Below are 16,865 nucleotides of genomic sequence, written 5' to 3'. Positions count from 1 at the left end.
CTTTGACTGGTCAATGTTCATCTAAGTTAACAGGCCCACTCCATTGTTACTGTTTTTTGTAAAAGCCTCTCCATTAAGAGCTCAAGTTACTTAGTTTAATGCTTTTGAGAACTGCATCCCATTAGAAGCTCCAAAGTGATTTATATAGTAATAAAAATCACGTTAGGAGCAGTGCTACCTTACCACGGCATCTTATCGATATTTCATCTACATCTGTGAAACAAACAAAAACCCCTAGTGATAAAGCACTTACCAATTCTATGACATTAAATCTAAGAGTAGAAGATGTACTACAATGGTACCTCCACAGTGGTACGACTTTAATTCGTTCTGGAGGTCCATTCTCAGCCTGAAACCACTTGTAACACGAGGTGCGCTTTCACTAATGGCGCCTCCCGCTGCTGCTGGCGTGCGACTTCTGCACGGGGCAAAGGTCGCAACCGGGAGCATCTACTTCCGGGTTAGCGGAGCTCGTAACCCGCAGCGTTCGCAAGGGGGACGGGACATAACACGAGGTTCCACTGTACTATATAATACACCCAAAGAAGTGCAACATGAGGAATCTTGCTTGAGCAGTTATTCACACTATTGTTTGGGGCCCTCTGGCATATTATAGCAAACATTTATTTTTAATTTTTATTTGCAATATTGATATTACATACAAACAAAAAGAAATACAGTTATACAAATAATACAAATTACCTTAACTAACATGTACCAAAAAATGAATAATAAAAAGAAAAATACAAAAATACAAAAAAGAAAAAGTAGGAAAAGAAAAAAAAATATCAAGAGAAAAAGAGAAAAAGAGAATTTCTTTTTTACTTCCTTCAACTACTACATGGTTCCCATAATCTCATATTTTTTGGTTGTCATTTTAAACTTTGTGGAGAGATAATTTGTTTACCTGTGGAGTTTTTAATCTAGACTGAGCCAATCGTAATTTGGGGAACCTACCTTCTTCATATAATTTATAAAGACATCCCATTCTCTCCTGATTTTTTCACTTGATTGATTTCTTACTATTTCAGTTAGTTTCGCCAATTCAAGATATTTGCTTAATTTTAGTAATTATTCGCCTTTTGTTGGAATTGTATTGCTTTTCCAGTATTTTGCAATCGTAATATTATAGCAGTCATGACAAAATGGGTTCTTGAGGGTATTGTGACACAGAACCACTTTTAATGTTCAGAAAAGCAGGGCGAGATAAAGTGTGAGCGAAATATAATGCTTAGCTTCTTCTTTCCAAGTCTCTTTGAAAAGAGAGAAATGTGTGTTGTCAGAATGTCATGTACAAGATCTACATTTCTCTGCTTTGAGTGGAACGTGGTGAGAAGGGAGGAAGCGCAGACCACTCAATGTTTCCTCTTCTGCTTCTTTTTTGGAGTGTTTAAAATGCCTCACAGTGATGCTTCCTCCCCACTCAAAGTGCTTCTCTCCCGGCAAGTCAGGGGACAGCCAGCCCTATCAGACAACAGTGCACTGAGTCAGCGAGCTCAAAACTTACTAGTTCTGTTGGGTGCCAGGACTGAGTAGTGGACCTAGCCTATGCCGGATGGGGACACAACCCTCCCTGGAACACCTGAGAGACCAGGGGCAATGGAGCAAGTTGGAACCAAAGGTGTGAACCAGAGCACTCTTCCTAGTTTCCTGCTGGAAACATATCTCCATATATATCATCCAGAAGGGAGAGAGAAACACAACACAATGGCAATGTGTTGAACTGCCTAGAAGGGCATGATAAAAAAGTCCATGGCAGAAAAGGAGAAAGGGGGCTGAGTTTTGTTTCCTTACAGGATAAGCATATGGAGAGCAGCTTTCACCAGCCTGGTGCCTGGTCGGCAGGTTCTATCAGCTCCCCTCCCGTATTGTAATAGAACTTTATCAATGCCCCGGTGGTTTTCTGTGCTTTGAGCTTCATTGCAGAGTACACCCAGATATCTAAATGAAGAAGTTTGTTCTATAGACTGCTGATCCAAGCACCATCTGTAACTAGGATTGTGCCTGCCAAAAACCACAATCTTGGAGTAATTTATAGACAGACCTTCCTGTTTACAGTAAATGTTGAACACCTCCAAGATATTTTTGAGACTCAGTTGGGAAGAGAGAGGATCACTAAATCACTTTCATACATTAATATGGAGATCTTTCTCTTCCTAATATTACTGGAAAGGGGGAGTTTGCATTGGCTAAATAAGGCGCCAAATCATTAATATAAAAGTTAAAGAGAGTGGAAGCCAGAATGTGACTGTGCTTTACTCCTTGTGACATTTTAAAAGCATCAGTCAAACCACCACTTAAACCAGGGGTCAGCAAGGCTTACCAGCCATGGGCCGGATCACTCCCACAGAGATTGTCTGTGGGCCGGACCAGCGCAGCGCTACATCGGAAATTGCATCTGTGCATGTCTGTGGCACTGGAAATCACTTCTGTGCATGCCCAGACGCTGAAAATCGCGCCTGCACAGAAGTGATTTTCGGCACCTGGGCATGTGCAGAAGTGATTTCTGGTATTTGCGTGTGCGCAGATGTGATTTCCGGTGCCGCTCAGCGAGTCCCCACACTGCACTGCGTTGGTTTAGCACAGCATGCAGAGGACTTGCTGAGCGGGCGGCTCGTAGGTCAGTAAAATGGTCTTCGTGGGCCGGATCTGGCCCATGGGCCACATGTTGCCAACCCCTGATTTAAACCTACTCTGACCCTCAATTCTGTGTTGCTGTATAGTTATTAGATCAGTAGCAGAAGTCTGCAGCTGATGGTTAACATAAGGAGAACATTCACATTCCCCCTAAGGGGATATAAACAGGTAGGGCTGCCATAGTTTCAATAGAACAAAATTGCTTCAGCTGGGCAGATTCCATCCTTCCTCCCTTCACTGGCCATTGCCACCCACCCCCCACATTTATGAATACATCCCAATGCTTAATTCAAGTAATAAACAGAAATTTGTATTTTTCAGAAGGTGGCACTTACCTAGCAAGTTTTTGGTTAGCTTTAGATTTACATTTCAAAGCAGCATGAATCAGTAACTGGGCAAAAATATCTCTCTGGAAAAAAGATAACACCACAAGATAAGTTATGGGGGATTGGCATTGGGAGAGAAATCCCAATTGCTAACCATTTATCCATAAGTATAGTTTGGATTTGCTACTGTTTTTGTGTTCACTTGCCTGTTAGTTCCTTTAAATACCACATGGAACAGTAAATTAATATTGCAGCCCAAATTCCCTGAGTACATTGCTCAGTGATTCAACAAAGGCAACCAAGGGCTCAATATCAGACAATACCAATTTGCTTCTGTTATATAGTACCTGTCAGGCACGCCAAGTAGGAGGGCCCCCTTAAAATTTTCAATGAAGGGGACACTCCTCACAAAGTTCCACAAAGGCCATATGCACACACCATGGGGCATCTGAGCAACACATCAGCCTGCCCCGTGGTGATGTCAGCACACTATGGGGCATGCATGCACGGCACGACCACACTGCGGGATATACTGACATCATGCATGCACACAGCAAGGTGTGCTTACATCATGTGCACACTCCATGGGGAATGCATACATTGCATGCTGACATCGCGCGGGGTCAAGGCAGTGCACGCGATACCTGTTGCTACTGATCATAGGGAAACAGAATAAGACTGGAATTGTTGGGGAAGATCGGACTGCATATCAACTATCTATTATATTTGGTATATGGGTGTAAGCTGTGAAACAGGTAAGTGCCGGCTCAGTTCACCAGATGGCTCAGGAGAGCAAGCAATGCAAAATGCTTCAGATACTCAAACACACCATTCAAATGCATCATTCAGGCAACTACTCATTGATGCAGGGGTTATGTTCCAAGGCATCACATGTGAAATCATGTATATTGGGAACACCATTGAAAAAGCCTGAAAATAATAATACAGTGGTGCCTCGCAAGACGAAATTAATTCGTTCCGCGAGTTTTGTCGTCTTGCGATTTTTTTCGTCTTGCGAAGCACGATGTCGGGAAAGTTTTGGAAAAGCTTCAAAAATACCAAAGTCTTTAAAAACCTCAAAAAAGGCTACCACGCCGCGTTCTATGAGTTGCTCCTCGAAGTCAAGTTGCAATTGTATTAACGGTGTTAAGAAAAAGGAAACAAACTTGCAAGACGTTTCTGTCTTGCGAAGCAAGCCCATAGCGAAAATCGTCTTGCGAAGCAGCTCAAAAAACAAAAAACCCTTTCGTCTAGCGAGTTTTTTGTCTTGCGAGGCATTCGTCTTGCGAGGTACCACTGTAATGATGATGATGATAATGATAATAATTTATTATTTATACCCCGCCCATCTGGCTGAGTCTCCCCAGCCACTCTCTAAACCACTGGAAACCCTTGAAAAACCCTCTTGCTCAATCACCTTGCTCAAGAATGGAAGATTTGAGACTGGGCCATATTGACCAGGTCCAAAGATGCTTTTAAAGAAGCGGCTTAATAACTGCCTTTTCATAGCATTCAGAGAGTGGCAGCATTTGCCCTGAGTGATCGTCTTTCAACCAGCGTGAAAGAATGGTTGCTTATTATGTCTACATTTGTAGAGTTACAGAGAGACTATGAAGCAGAATGGAAGCAGCTTCTAGCAGGAAAACACACCTTTAGCCAGGGAGAGCGCACGCTGTCAAGCTCTGGGCATCTATGGAGCAAGATCACAGAACAGTTCTGCCATGGAGTACTCAACTAACCCTAATACAATGACTCTTTTTAGAACTTGTTTTCAAAGCTGAAGCTATGCCTTCACTGTGTCCTCACCCACTCCTGATGATACGACTCTGGCCTCCATTCTTCATGCTTTAATGTCACTCCACCAACAATGAACAGAACAGTCAACAAACTGAGTATTAAAAAAATTCCCTCACCTGAGCATTGCTCCCTCCTATTTCGACAATTTGGTAGCGAATGGGATACAGTAATTCCACTGCCTTGTCATAATTGCCATTATCAAACTCTACAAATGCTTTCAAAAGAGGCAGCCCTAGTTTTGGAACTAAGTTTAGCTCATGGTCTTCATCAGGTGCCCTGGAGAAGAGAAAGAGAGGGAGAAGCGGAAAAAGTAGATCAAAATATTTATAAACCAGTAAGTTGTTGGTGAATTTGCACATCCAGATATTCAGAACTCTGGCAGAAAACTGAACACCCGTTTAACAAAACGGTCCAGAATATACCGTAATTACTGTAGGAATTGTGTTGTAATTAGCTGCTTTATTTTACCTGGATGGTCATACACCACCAACCTGATGCATCAGTTTATATCTTTAAGCAGATTATATACAGCTGTTAAGCAACACTCATTTTGTTTGACAAAATAATACCTAATTAACACTTCAGTATGGTGTGGTGTGCACAGACAACATCTTAAAAGCATCGCACGGAGACACACACTTGGGACACATGGAAGATAATGAGATGCTGGGAAGCTCCAGCCATCCCCTGGATTTATGGGACAAAATGCCACAGTGTCTAATTTGCTAATCAATTCCAATTCCCGAGTGGTCTTCCTCTGAAACTTTTTAAAATTAACTTTAAGGTCTGCTACAATATGTTGTGGGAGAAAGAAATGCTTCCCAGGCAGATTTCCAAGTGTTCCCTTTTCAAGTATCTCAACTGCGTCTGTCTATCTTCATATACAGATCAACCTGCTTGGCCTTCTGGAGGGACATTGTTGGCAGACAATGATCTATATTACAACAGAAGATGCACAGTTGATTAAGCCCGTAATGCTATGGTTACTGTTTATTTCCACAATAGTACTGGAATGCTTTGACTTGCTCACTTATTTACACTAGCCATCTTGCAATGGCTATTTATCACCAGTGGCTAGTTGGGGACTAGGTCACATCCATGTTGATTGCATTTTACTCATTTGTTTATATTTCATATCCCGTTTTGCAGAGATTGCACAGCACTGACTCTTGCATTGCTTGAAATTTTGGCCTCATTGTGTTTGTTTGTTTTTTAAAGGCACAATTATTTTCTCCACCATGACCAGGTATTCATTATTTACCCATCTTGGTGATCATTTTATGTATCTGATTAAATGGCTCTGGCCCACAAATGCTTATGCCACCAGTGCTGGGTTCAGGGTGGTGCGGGGGGTTCCCCAGCACAGGGTGCTGAGCCGAGGGGGTGCAAAACTGAGAAGATCAATAAAAGAAGTTCCATTTGGGGGCACCAAATTTTGGCCTTGCACAGGGCACCATATTACAGAAGATTACCAAAGTCCACCCCGGACACTACAGTAAACCTTACAGCATCTTCAAGCAGCAACAAGCTATCACTTTTGAATCTCTGTTCTGGGTTCAGATAGCAAGGGCACAATGTAAGGGAGGCTGCTCTACCCCTCAACGTGGGTCTTCCTCCCACTGCATACCCTGAGTGCCTTTCTGAGAGAACTGCATTACTTGCCTGCTAGGGCTTAGCATTAAATTGGGCAATAGAGAAATTTCCATAATTTAGATGACATCTTACTGTATTGTGCTTATTTTTTTCCTTCCTGTGCTTGAGCTGAGCTTTCATGGTATTTCTGGGCTATACATCTAAAATAAGCAAACTAACCATTTCCCAACACATCTGTTTTGTACCCGCTGATAGCAAGTACGAGAGTAACAGCCAAATCCTCTCCCCTCCTGCAGCAGAGAAAGCACCCCATCTGAGATAGACAGGGTAGACATGTCTCACTCAGCTCCACTTGGCTCTAAATACAAAAAAAGATCTCCTTGTAGATTCTCCTAGCGTGAAGCAAGGTTGGGCAGGGGTTAGGTGCAAGGTTGCCCTCAACCCTTTGCGCATCTTCTTGAAGTCTGGCAGCTCCATCTTTACATTGAGTAGAAATTCTAAGGAGGGGGTTTCACATGGCGTTCAGTGCCCACCCAGTCTCCTGAAAGGGGGCAAAAGCTAAGAAGAAGAAGAAAATGCATATTCATAAAACTGTTTGCTGCTTACTGGGTGACTTCATGAAGAGTTGCTAAGAGTTCATCAGTAGTTTTGTGGTCCTGGGCTCCTAATGAAGACATCAGAATATGAGCATCATTGAAAACCAGGATGTGATCTTTGGCATGTTTTTTTGTCAGCTGGTTTACTGCTTTCCACCTGTCACCAACCTTCAGACCTAGGAGAAAAGTTAACACGTTTTTTAAAAAGCAACTTAGAATATTAAACATGGCCATGCACATTTACTTCAGAGCAGACCCCACTGGAAACAGTGGGACATACTTTGGAGTAAAGAGGCATAGCTTTTGCTGCAAAGCCACTGAGTGCAAAACACTTTTTTATATGTCTATACTCATACATAAGCATTTAGGACTTCTCCAGAGTGGTTTTTTGATTTTGAGATTATTCTATAACATGTTTTTGACATAATAAGGCTGTATTAGTGGCTGATTTATTCTGCTTTAATTTGTTCTGCAATGCTTCCACATTATTGCTGTCTGGAGGACTATAGCACAACGAAACAAAAGTAGTACAAAAAACAACAACTCTCAGAATATTTGTTGTATGAAAAATTATGGGATTTCAACAGGACGATGCAGGATTGGAAATGAAGGAGCCCCAAGAGATTTGCAGGTGAAAGTCTTGAAAGTGGACTCACTTATGACTGTCCTGAACACAAATCACTAGGCATATGCAATAAAAACGATGTCTGGACAGCCCTTTACTGACTATATGGATTCATATCTCAGTCATTGTTGACTGGAAGCTGCCTCTAACCCAATTCAGTTGGTCTGGGTACCCAATACATTGAAACAAAACAAAAGAGAGGGAGGGGCAGAGAAAAGTAGCCAAGAAAATTGTGAGATTTGCTATAGTAGCTCATGCACAGTATTGATCAGGCCAGCTCTTTTTCAGTCCTTCTTCTGTTTAGCCAGGGAAGGGAGTGAAATGTAGAGCAAAGAGATTCAAATGCATAAAATAAAAACTGTTGCCAGCCTAAATAGGCAAGAGCACAGCCTCTTCGGAGTTTCTCTTTTACCTTCTAACTGAAGCCGATACAGCATGGAACAATTGTCAACAACATCCAGCATGGTTCCACTCAACTGGCACCTGGGAGCAATCTGTAAACCGCAAAGCATTCAGAATTTGGATTGGCCTCACAGTCCAGATTTAAGATTTCTAATATTCTCCTTAAACTGTGCTTTAGGAGACAGCTATCTTGCACTTTGCACTTCCTCCATCCCCTTGTGAACCTCTGAGCACCATCCATGTAAGAAGAGTTTGGTTCTCCTCCTCCTCCTCCTCCTCTTTACACAGACTCTTTTTTGCTGCTGCTTCTCTATCTCCAGTTCTTCTAATTCAATAAGGGACTGTTCTTTCACAAAACTGATTAGAAAGTCTCATTGGGAGAGAGAGAGCACCACATACTTTTGCTGTTCTTGTTGATCCAAAACCACATATAAAAATTAAAAGAATTAATAGAAGTTACATGTTTCTTTGGAAGACTGAAATGGCCCAACAAATGCTTATGGTAGGAAGAAAGACATGGGTGTTGATAAAGATACAAGGCGCTTTCTATTTCACATACACAGAACTATAGAAAAGCTACTTCTCAGATTGCCAGGCCAATGTGGATGAGGAAGCTAGGATGTGCCAGCAACACACCTCCTTTAGCAACCCATAGTGCAGTTAATGCCCAAATTGTGAGCTGGCCATAGCAATGCCACATGTAACAATGGGAAGTCTCATGTGAGAGATGAATGAAATAATGAAAAGGATTCTGTGAGCCCAAGGCTCCTCTCCACAGAGGAGCCTCTGAAGGGAACCTGCAATTCTGCGAAATCCCTGCCTGAAAGCTAACCTTCCCAATTGAGACAGAACATTTCCTACCCACAGAGGAGACTCAACAGTTGTACCTCTGTGTAAGTTGCTACCTTGAGTTTGCCTTCTTTCAATCAGAATGAATGTCCAGAGCAATAATTTCTACAAGGAGTTATTTCCTTCCGTTACATACTCCCAGGGTAAACCTTTCTAATGCAACAATGAAGAATACTTCCAAATTTACTTCAGAAGAAAAAAGAGTGCATCTCAACTATCAGAAACAACGTTTTAGTGCAAACTCAAGAGAGTTCAAAGCAGATGAACTATCCAACCCCCCAAACACTTGAACTATGCTTTCATCTTACAAAATCAAGGTTGTAAAGCAAAGCTATGTATATTCTGAGCTAAAACACTGTTTAAAAAATGTACCAAATTGGCTCAAATTCTGCAACAAAGTAGGCTGGATTATCAAATCTGCATCTATTATGTTGTATCTGGCTAATGTTGTAAAATCAAGCATGAGCCTGCAATCCTATACACACCTACCAGAGTGTAATTCCCCTTGAAGCCAGGACTTAGTTCTGAGAAAATATGTTCTTCCTGGTGCTGAAATTATAGTTATTTTAATGGGGAGTGAAAATGCCAGCCTATATACAGCAGAAGGAAAGGCACAAATATGGTTTCACGTGTCTGTTAAGTATGCTGCTCATACTTACATGAGTGTCATAAATTGTCAAAGCAGCCTCGTAGTCACCCTACAAGAACAAGGAGGATTTCATTTTATTCGTGCATTTGCAAACAGTCAACTCATCATATTGTAACTTCTGTAATTAACCATGCATTGGGATCAATAAATTAGACTACAGTGGTACCTCAGGTTACATACACTTCAGGTTACAGACTCCGCTATCCCAGAAATAGTACCTCGGGTTAATAACTTTGCTTCAGGATGAGAACAGAAATCGTGCGGCAGCAGCGGGAGGCCCCATTAGCTAAAGTGGTGCTTCAGGTTAAGAACAGTTTCAGGTTAAGAACGAACTTCCGGAACAAATTAAGTACTTAACCCGAGGTACTACTGTATCAGATTTCTGACAAACTGAAACATGTTTTAAATGTGCAGGTAAGAGAAAATGCAGTTTTGTTGGTGGGGGGGGGGCACTGCACATTGGCTACAAAGTCACCCCCCTTTGCCCCCAGGGAAACAGCTGCTTCGGTGTTGAGGTATACAACCCAAGGTACTGTCTGCCACCAGAATGCAGTTCCTGGGAGTAGATTATCCCCAAGGGAGTGCAGCTCCCCATGGAGAGGAAAAGCCATACCATGATCTATAGCCATACCCACAAGTTGCTCCTTCATGTGTTGTTCTAATGGGGCTTCCCATGGCATCTGCTGAAGGTTCATGCCTATTTAGCCTGAGCAGTGCTGCAGAATGGTATGGAAGCACTTCATTTTCTAAACCCTCATTCAGCTGATTTTAGCGAAGATAATTGCAAGTGACTCGCAGGCAGACACAACCTTACTATAGAAATGGGCTATCGCGTGTTATCATGCTGTGTTGCCATTGGTTTTACTGTATTCAAATGAGTTCTATATGTTCATAAAATAATTATACATTGCTTTGAGCACTTAAATGGAAGGAAGTTGGCCTGGAGATCAAATTTACTGCTTCTTACTAATTAAAGTCTCTAACTGTAGACAGACACAAGAGGCACCCTGTCATTCTGCAGAGCATTCAGGGCAGAAAAGAATTTAAAGACCCTAGCAAATATTTTGACCTCACCATGGATCACTATCTGGTTTTCCCAGCTGTAAAGAATAATTTATCACATTCCTGCACTGGTTGGAGGTGATGAGAGAGTGCAAAATATGAGGCGGTAGTGTACTTGTTCCCAAGTATGAGAAAACTTCAAGTCAGGTATCCAATACGAAGAAAAATGTCAATGCTCTCTGTCCGTAACAATTTTTGTGTGAATGTGAGAAACAAATATATTAAAGAAACTAAAATGAGATAAGGAACTTAAGTGTAAGGGTAGTCAAAGGATGAAAGGTGAAAGGATAGCAGCAAATGAAATGTATTGAAAGGATTTTCTTACAGACTCAATACAGTTACAGAAGCATCCACATACCTTTTCAATAAAATACAAAGCCCAGTGCCAGTAGTTATGGCAAGCAAGCATGTCGCTATCCTGGAAAAGATGAAAGAATGATGAATAAATGTTAAACATAGTTTTTTAATGGTCTACCATTAAAAAGTTACAGAATGTTAACATCAGAAAGTAATCATAGATTGTCTAAGGGAAACTCTAGCATTTAGACTTGGCTAGTACAGTGTTACCTCGGGGTACATACGCTTCAGGTTACAGACTCCACTAACCCAGAAATAGTACCTCAGGTTAAGAACTTTGCTTCAGGATGAGAACAGAAATCATGCAGCAGCAGCGCAGCGGCAGCAGAAGGCCCAATTAGCTAAAGTGGTGCTTCAGGTTAAGAACAGTTTCAGGTTAAGAACGGACCTCCAGAACGAATTAAGTACTTAACCCGAGGTACCAATGTAATGAAAAAAATAGAGAGCTCCAATATAATGATCAAAATTAGGTTTTGAGAGCAAAACATTAAAGCATGCCAGAGGAAAAAAACTTTCCTATATTTAGGAACAAATAGCTAATTTAAATAAAGCATCTCATTCTTAGAACTGGAACCTGGCAAACACAGTGACCTGAGAATATGAAATAAGGATTAACAAACTAGAATCATAGAACTGCAAAAACAGAAGGGACTCAAGGTCCTGAGCTGCCACAGGAAACTCTGTAATAAGGACAGTCAGCTTAGATGCTCAGGGACTCAGCCTGGCCCACTGGGGAGCTGGTGACCTCTTCCAGACCTCCTGCAGCCATAATCTTTCCACTAACCCTGTGTTGTTGTTTAGTCGTTTAGTCATGTCTGACTCTTCGTGACCCCATGGACCACAGCACACCAGGCACTCCTACACCCCTGTAGGGTAGGCCAATTTTCATGTGACTGATGGAAAGGACTGAGGTTGAGAGAATACTGCCTTGTCTATCAATACCTTCAGCATGTCAGTTTGCATTTTTTGGTGAAGAAAATATTGATCTATTTGGTGAAGAAAGTATTGATCCTATTCTAATTGATTCAAGATCAAGAGTGTTCTGGAAGCTTCTCTGTGTGATACAAGCTGGAAGTTTCTAGCTGACAAGCAAGCTTCTATTCCAGGGGTCAGCAAATTTTTTCAGCAGGGGGCCGGTCCACTGTCCCTCAGACCTTGTGGGGGGCCAGACTGTATTTTGAAAAAGAAAGAAAGAATTCCTATGCCTCACAAATAACCCAGAGATGCATTTTAAATAAAATGCCACATTCATGTAAAAACACGCTGATTCCTGGACCGTCCGCAGGACGGATTGAGAAGGTGATTGGGCCGCATCCGGCCCCCGGCCTTAGGTTGCCTACCCATGTTCTATTCTGCCTAGAAAGAGGAAGAAGATTCCTGATGTTTAGGTTATTCCTTCAGAGAAGCTGAACAGCTGGTTTAAACTGGTTCTGTTATCTCTTTCACTCAAGGTCCTGCTCGAGGCCAGAAGGAGCCTGGTTTCACTTTATCTCTCTTTTATTCTGGTGTGATGTTCTGTATGCTTAGAGTTAATGTTTTAGTCTTATTATAAGTTATTGTAAGTTTAAGTTAAGTCTGCTGCAGCTAGATTTCCTCTGGGCAGTGCCAATCCTGAATGTATTGGATTTGTGACCATTATGCTCATCTGACTTCAGCAGCAGTTAAAACTCTGCTGGATGAAACACAATTGCCCCCGGTATATATTTTTGGGAATCAAAACTGCAATGTGTTTCAAATTTTACTCTGTTAACTATATATTGGAAGCTGCTCTGGATCAATATGAGTAGAATTCTTGACTACAACAGTTCTCAAAACATGTGGTGCTTAATTCCTTATTAAAAATGTAAATCCATAGGAAAGTTTGAATTAAAAATTCATAGAATCATAGAGTTGGAAGAGACCACAAGGGCCATCGAGTCCAACCCCCTGCCAAGCAGGAAATCAGAGCACTCCTGACATATGGTTGTCAAGCCTCTGCTTAAAGACCTCCAAAGAAGGAGACTCCACCACACTCCTTGGCAGCAAATTCCACTGTCAAACAGCTCTTACTGTCAGGAAGTTCTTCCTAATGTTTAGGTGGAATCTTCTTTCTTGTAGTTTCCATGAAAAACATGTTCCAACACAATGCCCCATTTCAAACAACAAGGTATAAGAACAGGGAAACTAATCAGGTTTCCCAGAAGTTCTCTGAAATTGAAAGGTTTTGGCCATCTTTTCAAAAGATACATGTGAGCACCCCAAATTACAATCTGAAAAGGCCCTTTTGTCTCTGACTTACCTCAGAATGACAAGGCACCCAAAGCGTAGCCTCATCAGATGTGCTGATATTTATACACTAGTGGCTTTGCTCCGGCTTGCTCCATTTACACCCCCCATGCCATTCCCATTAATCACCTAGAGCTCCTCCCCCACCACCACATGCAATGACTAAGCACACAAAGCACTATCACCTTCACCCCTACTTCTTCCATCCTCCTTTTTTTCCAAACTCTCCCTTGCACACAGATCACCCTTATTTCCATGCCTTCTCCATGCAGCCTCTTTTGCACAAACACACATACAACACACTTACACAAGCTACTGTATTTTCAAGATGAATAGATTTTTAAGAGCAAGCCTGTCAATTAACCTATTCAGTTGAAGAAGATCAAGTTCAGTCAAGTTCAGTCACTTGTTAATCAACTATCTCTAATTACTACACTGAATCTGGAACTTCATGTGGAAGACAACACATGGTACCAGGAGTGAAAAACCAGGTTGTACGAAGGTACTATGGAATATTTGAAGCGAACAAAACAGACCTGTGGCGTTTGCCCTCCTAGGTGACAACATGCTGGGTCCTAAGGAAAGGGTTAAATGAGTGTGAAGTGATTGACAAGTGGGAACCCAAGGGGAGGAGTTAGAGTTAGAGTTAGTGTTGTTGGGGAAGGAGTTGGGTGTTAGAGAAGAGAGAGGGAGGATAAGTCTGTGGGTTGGGATAGTTTGATGTGAGAGAGTGAGAGAATCTGTTAAGAGGAGTCAGATAGACAGTTGGGATAATCAGTTAGAAGTTATTAGGAAGGTATAGGCCAGTAAAGAAACTAAGATTAAGAAACTGACAAGAAAAATTATCTGAAACCATAAACTTGTTCATGCTTATAAAATAAACTTGTTTATTTGGTTTAATGTTAACAACTGTCTGTACTCCGTGTGTACCCGAGAGAAACGGGTTGGTGGCAGCGGAGAAGCAATCACAGTGGTGGCACAGGGATCAATAGACCGTCAAATGTCCGGTAACCCTGTGTGATCGCCACAAGACCTTTCCCCAGTTCCCTTCTTCGGATCATCATCATCATGATTTATTAATTAAATTTGTATCCCGCCCTTCATCCAAAGGTCTCAAGGCAGTAAACAGCTCAGAAATACAGAACAGCACCACAGACCTTGTTTGAAACTGCTGTGCACACAACCTTGTTCCCTTTACTCACGCCTCTGCCATTGTTTAAAATCACCACTTTGCTGCTCTTTGTTTCCTTTATTCAAATCTCTGCTTGATTCAAACCGTTATTGTTGTTTTATACCACCATTTTAAACATGCCTTCTCTTTTACTCCCCTCTCCCATGCAGACTTAATGCAAATCCAAGATTGTGACGAGGCACCACAAATACAGTGGTACCTCGGGTTAAGAACTTAATTCGTTCTGAAGGTTCGTTCTTAACCTGAAACTGTTCTTAACCTGAAGCTCCACTTTAGCTAATGGGGCCTCCTCCTGCTGCTGCGCCACCACATGATTTCTGTTCTCATCCTGAAGAAAAGTTCTTAACCCGAGGTACTATTTCTGGGTTAGCGGAGTCTGTAAGCTAAAGCGTCTGTAACCCAAGGTACCACTGTACTACAATCTGGACTGCATGATGGCAGCCTTACATTTTTATGTATATAGGAAGATAACTTGCTATGCGGAAGAACGTGCCATGGAGCAGGCCTTTCAGGATGAGAGTGTGTGAGCAACCACCTCAGAAAGCAATATATTTTACCTTCCAGTTGTTTTCAGTTTGCTTCATAAATGACAGCCCACTCTTCAGATCTGCCTTCATTTCGTTCACGTGAGCTATGGTGTGGACAGACCATGCATCTGTTTGGTTGATAGCTAAAGCCTAACAAAAGGTTAAGAGGAAAAAATTGTACTTGTTAGCTAATGTGCTCTGTTGCTAGAAAAGCATAAATAACACTTGGCTTGGTTTCCTCTTGGTTGAGTAACATGGTGGAAAGGTCATTCCAGATGCAACTAAAGAATATTAGGCTAGTACACCACAACGAGGAGCAGGTGAAAAGGATTCTAGAATGTTTCTGGAAGAGTCCGTTGACACCTATGAGGAAGTCACTTAAACTGAGGACATCAGGATAGCAAAACGAGGTTGCGTGAGATAAGGAAATGAAAATATTGTCTGCAATATCTCCCAAGCTGTGCCTTTTCCTGGCAGTATAAACTGGGGAAGCCAGGAAATCTCAAAAGAGGCCAAAAAAACTATTCCTTTTAGCTCTTGATGGGCCAGACTGGCATAACTACTAGAACTACTAGGGCGGTTCATAAAAAACTTTTTTTTTGAAAATGCCTGCTCCAAAGGTCTTATCTTACTACACTAGGGATTATATAGCTGTATCTGAAATTTCATGCATATCACTTAATACCTTGACCCTGCTCCACTGAATTGAAATTTCAGCCTTCACAACATAGGGAAATGGCCAAATAAACAGCTATTTTTGTGGAGGAGGGTCAAGATATTAACTGATATGCATGAAATTTCAGATATAGCTATATAATCCCTAGTGTAGTAAGATAAGATCTTTGGAGCAGGCATTTTTTTAAAAAAAAGTTTTTTATGAACCGCCGTAATAACTACCCAGCTTACCACCAATTACCTCTCTCACTCACCTACACAAAAAATAACTTGAACACCCCATATTTCAGCCTTTTTATTTTTTACCTCATAGGCAAGCTTCTCAGCACGATCAAAGAAATTGGTTTCCATCAGTCCAAAGGAGTACATGCCTTTTAAGTAGCTAAACAGAAAAGGTAAAAACTGACAGTCAATATGAGATTACTTAATAGCACCTTGATAAATACCTTAAAATAAAAAAGAGAATTTTACTTGATGAAACTACATAAGAACTAGCATTTGCAACAGGTTCTCACTAGAAATTAGTACATTCAGGGAATCGACACTTTATTCTTAACACATGAGAGCATGTGTCCAAATTTCACTTCAGTCTGTAAAGCGTGTCAGCTCCAGCCCTCCTCTGGTCCTGGATTCCTCAGAACCCCAGGTGGTCTCTTGTACTCAGAGGACCCTTGAGGGAGTCCCTTACTTGGTGGCATCCTTTTATCACAGGACACCTACTCTGTTTGGTTCTTTATATAGTTTATTTTCCTGACAGTCTTTCCTCTCTTCTCTGAAGTAAACAGCCACAGACCCTTCCATATGCCTTCTCCCCTCATATCTGTCTCCTTGCTCTCCTGGGTTCCTCGTCTCTTCTCATGGTCCTCCTCTTCCCTGCTGGGACCTGGGCTGGATGCTGACACTGACCTTTAAAGAGCTGCTGGGTGCTCTCTGCTTCCTTAGGATGAATGGCATTTGCATGTAGGTCCTTCTCCAGTCCCAAGGCCTCCATGTTGCATCCGACTGGCCAAGGAGCTGCATGGAGACTGACAATGCCTGCCAGGCACCTTACACACAAGCCTTCTATTTTCTCAGCCTCAGATCTTCTTTCTAGAGTCTTCCCCTCCATTTCTGAAGTTCAAAGGCAAGTGCCAACCATTATGTAGGTAAACAGCACCAACCACACACAAGAGGGAGGTATGAGTAAGGCTCAGGGAACTGTTTGTATTTGTGTTTACCTCAAACAACAACCACTTTAGGTGGGAAACAGCTCAATGAGGAAAGGATTATGTGGGATCAGGATGCAGATTAACAGTTGTCAGGTGGGGTTTATA

At 41.8% G+C, this 16,865-nt stretch overlaps 1 protein-coding gene across 2 annotated transcripts in view; it reads right to left on the bottom strand.

Annotated features, from left to right (window-relative positions):
* Nucleotides 1–16,865, bottom strand: part of TTC38 (tetratricopeptide repeat domain 38) — a 29,854-nt gene that overhangs the window by 1,652 nt on the left and 11,337 nt on the right. For both annotated transcript variants that reach the window (XM_081005603.1, XM_081005604.1), the window contains exons 6-13: nucleotides 15,859–15,934; nucleotides 14,908–15,027; nucleotides 10,895–10,954; nucleotides 9,485–9,523; nucleotides 7,987–8,068; nucleotides 6,960–7,125; nucleotides 4,877–5,036; nucleotides 2,973–3,046 (exon numbers count right to left, since the gene is read on the bottom strand). In XM_081005603.1, coding sequence (XP_080861729.1) covers nucleotides 2,973–3,046; nucleotides 4,877–5,036; nucleotides 6,960–7,125; nucleotides 7,987–8,068; nucleotides 9,485–9,523; nucleotides 10,895–10,954; nucleotides 14,908–15,027; nucleotides 15,859–15,934 — 777 coding nt within the window. The remainder of the gene's footprint in view (nucleotides 1–2,972; nucleotides 3,047–4,876; nucleotides 5,037–6,959; nucleotides 7,126–7,986; nucleotides 8,069–9,484; nucleotides 9,524–10,894; nucleotides 10,955–14,907; nucleotides 15,028–15,858; nucleotides 15,935–16,865) is intronic.

This window comes from Podarcis pityusensis (genome assembly GCF_964106645.2).
Source record: "Podarcis pityusensis genome assembly, chromosome: 5".
Lineage (NCBI taxonomy): Eukaryota > Metazoa > Chordata > Lepidosauria > Squamata > Lacertidae > Podarcis > Podarcis pityusensis.
The sequence above is the reverse complement of the archived record's forward strand: the minus strand, read 5'-3'. Positions and strand labels throughout refer to the sequence as shown.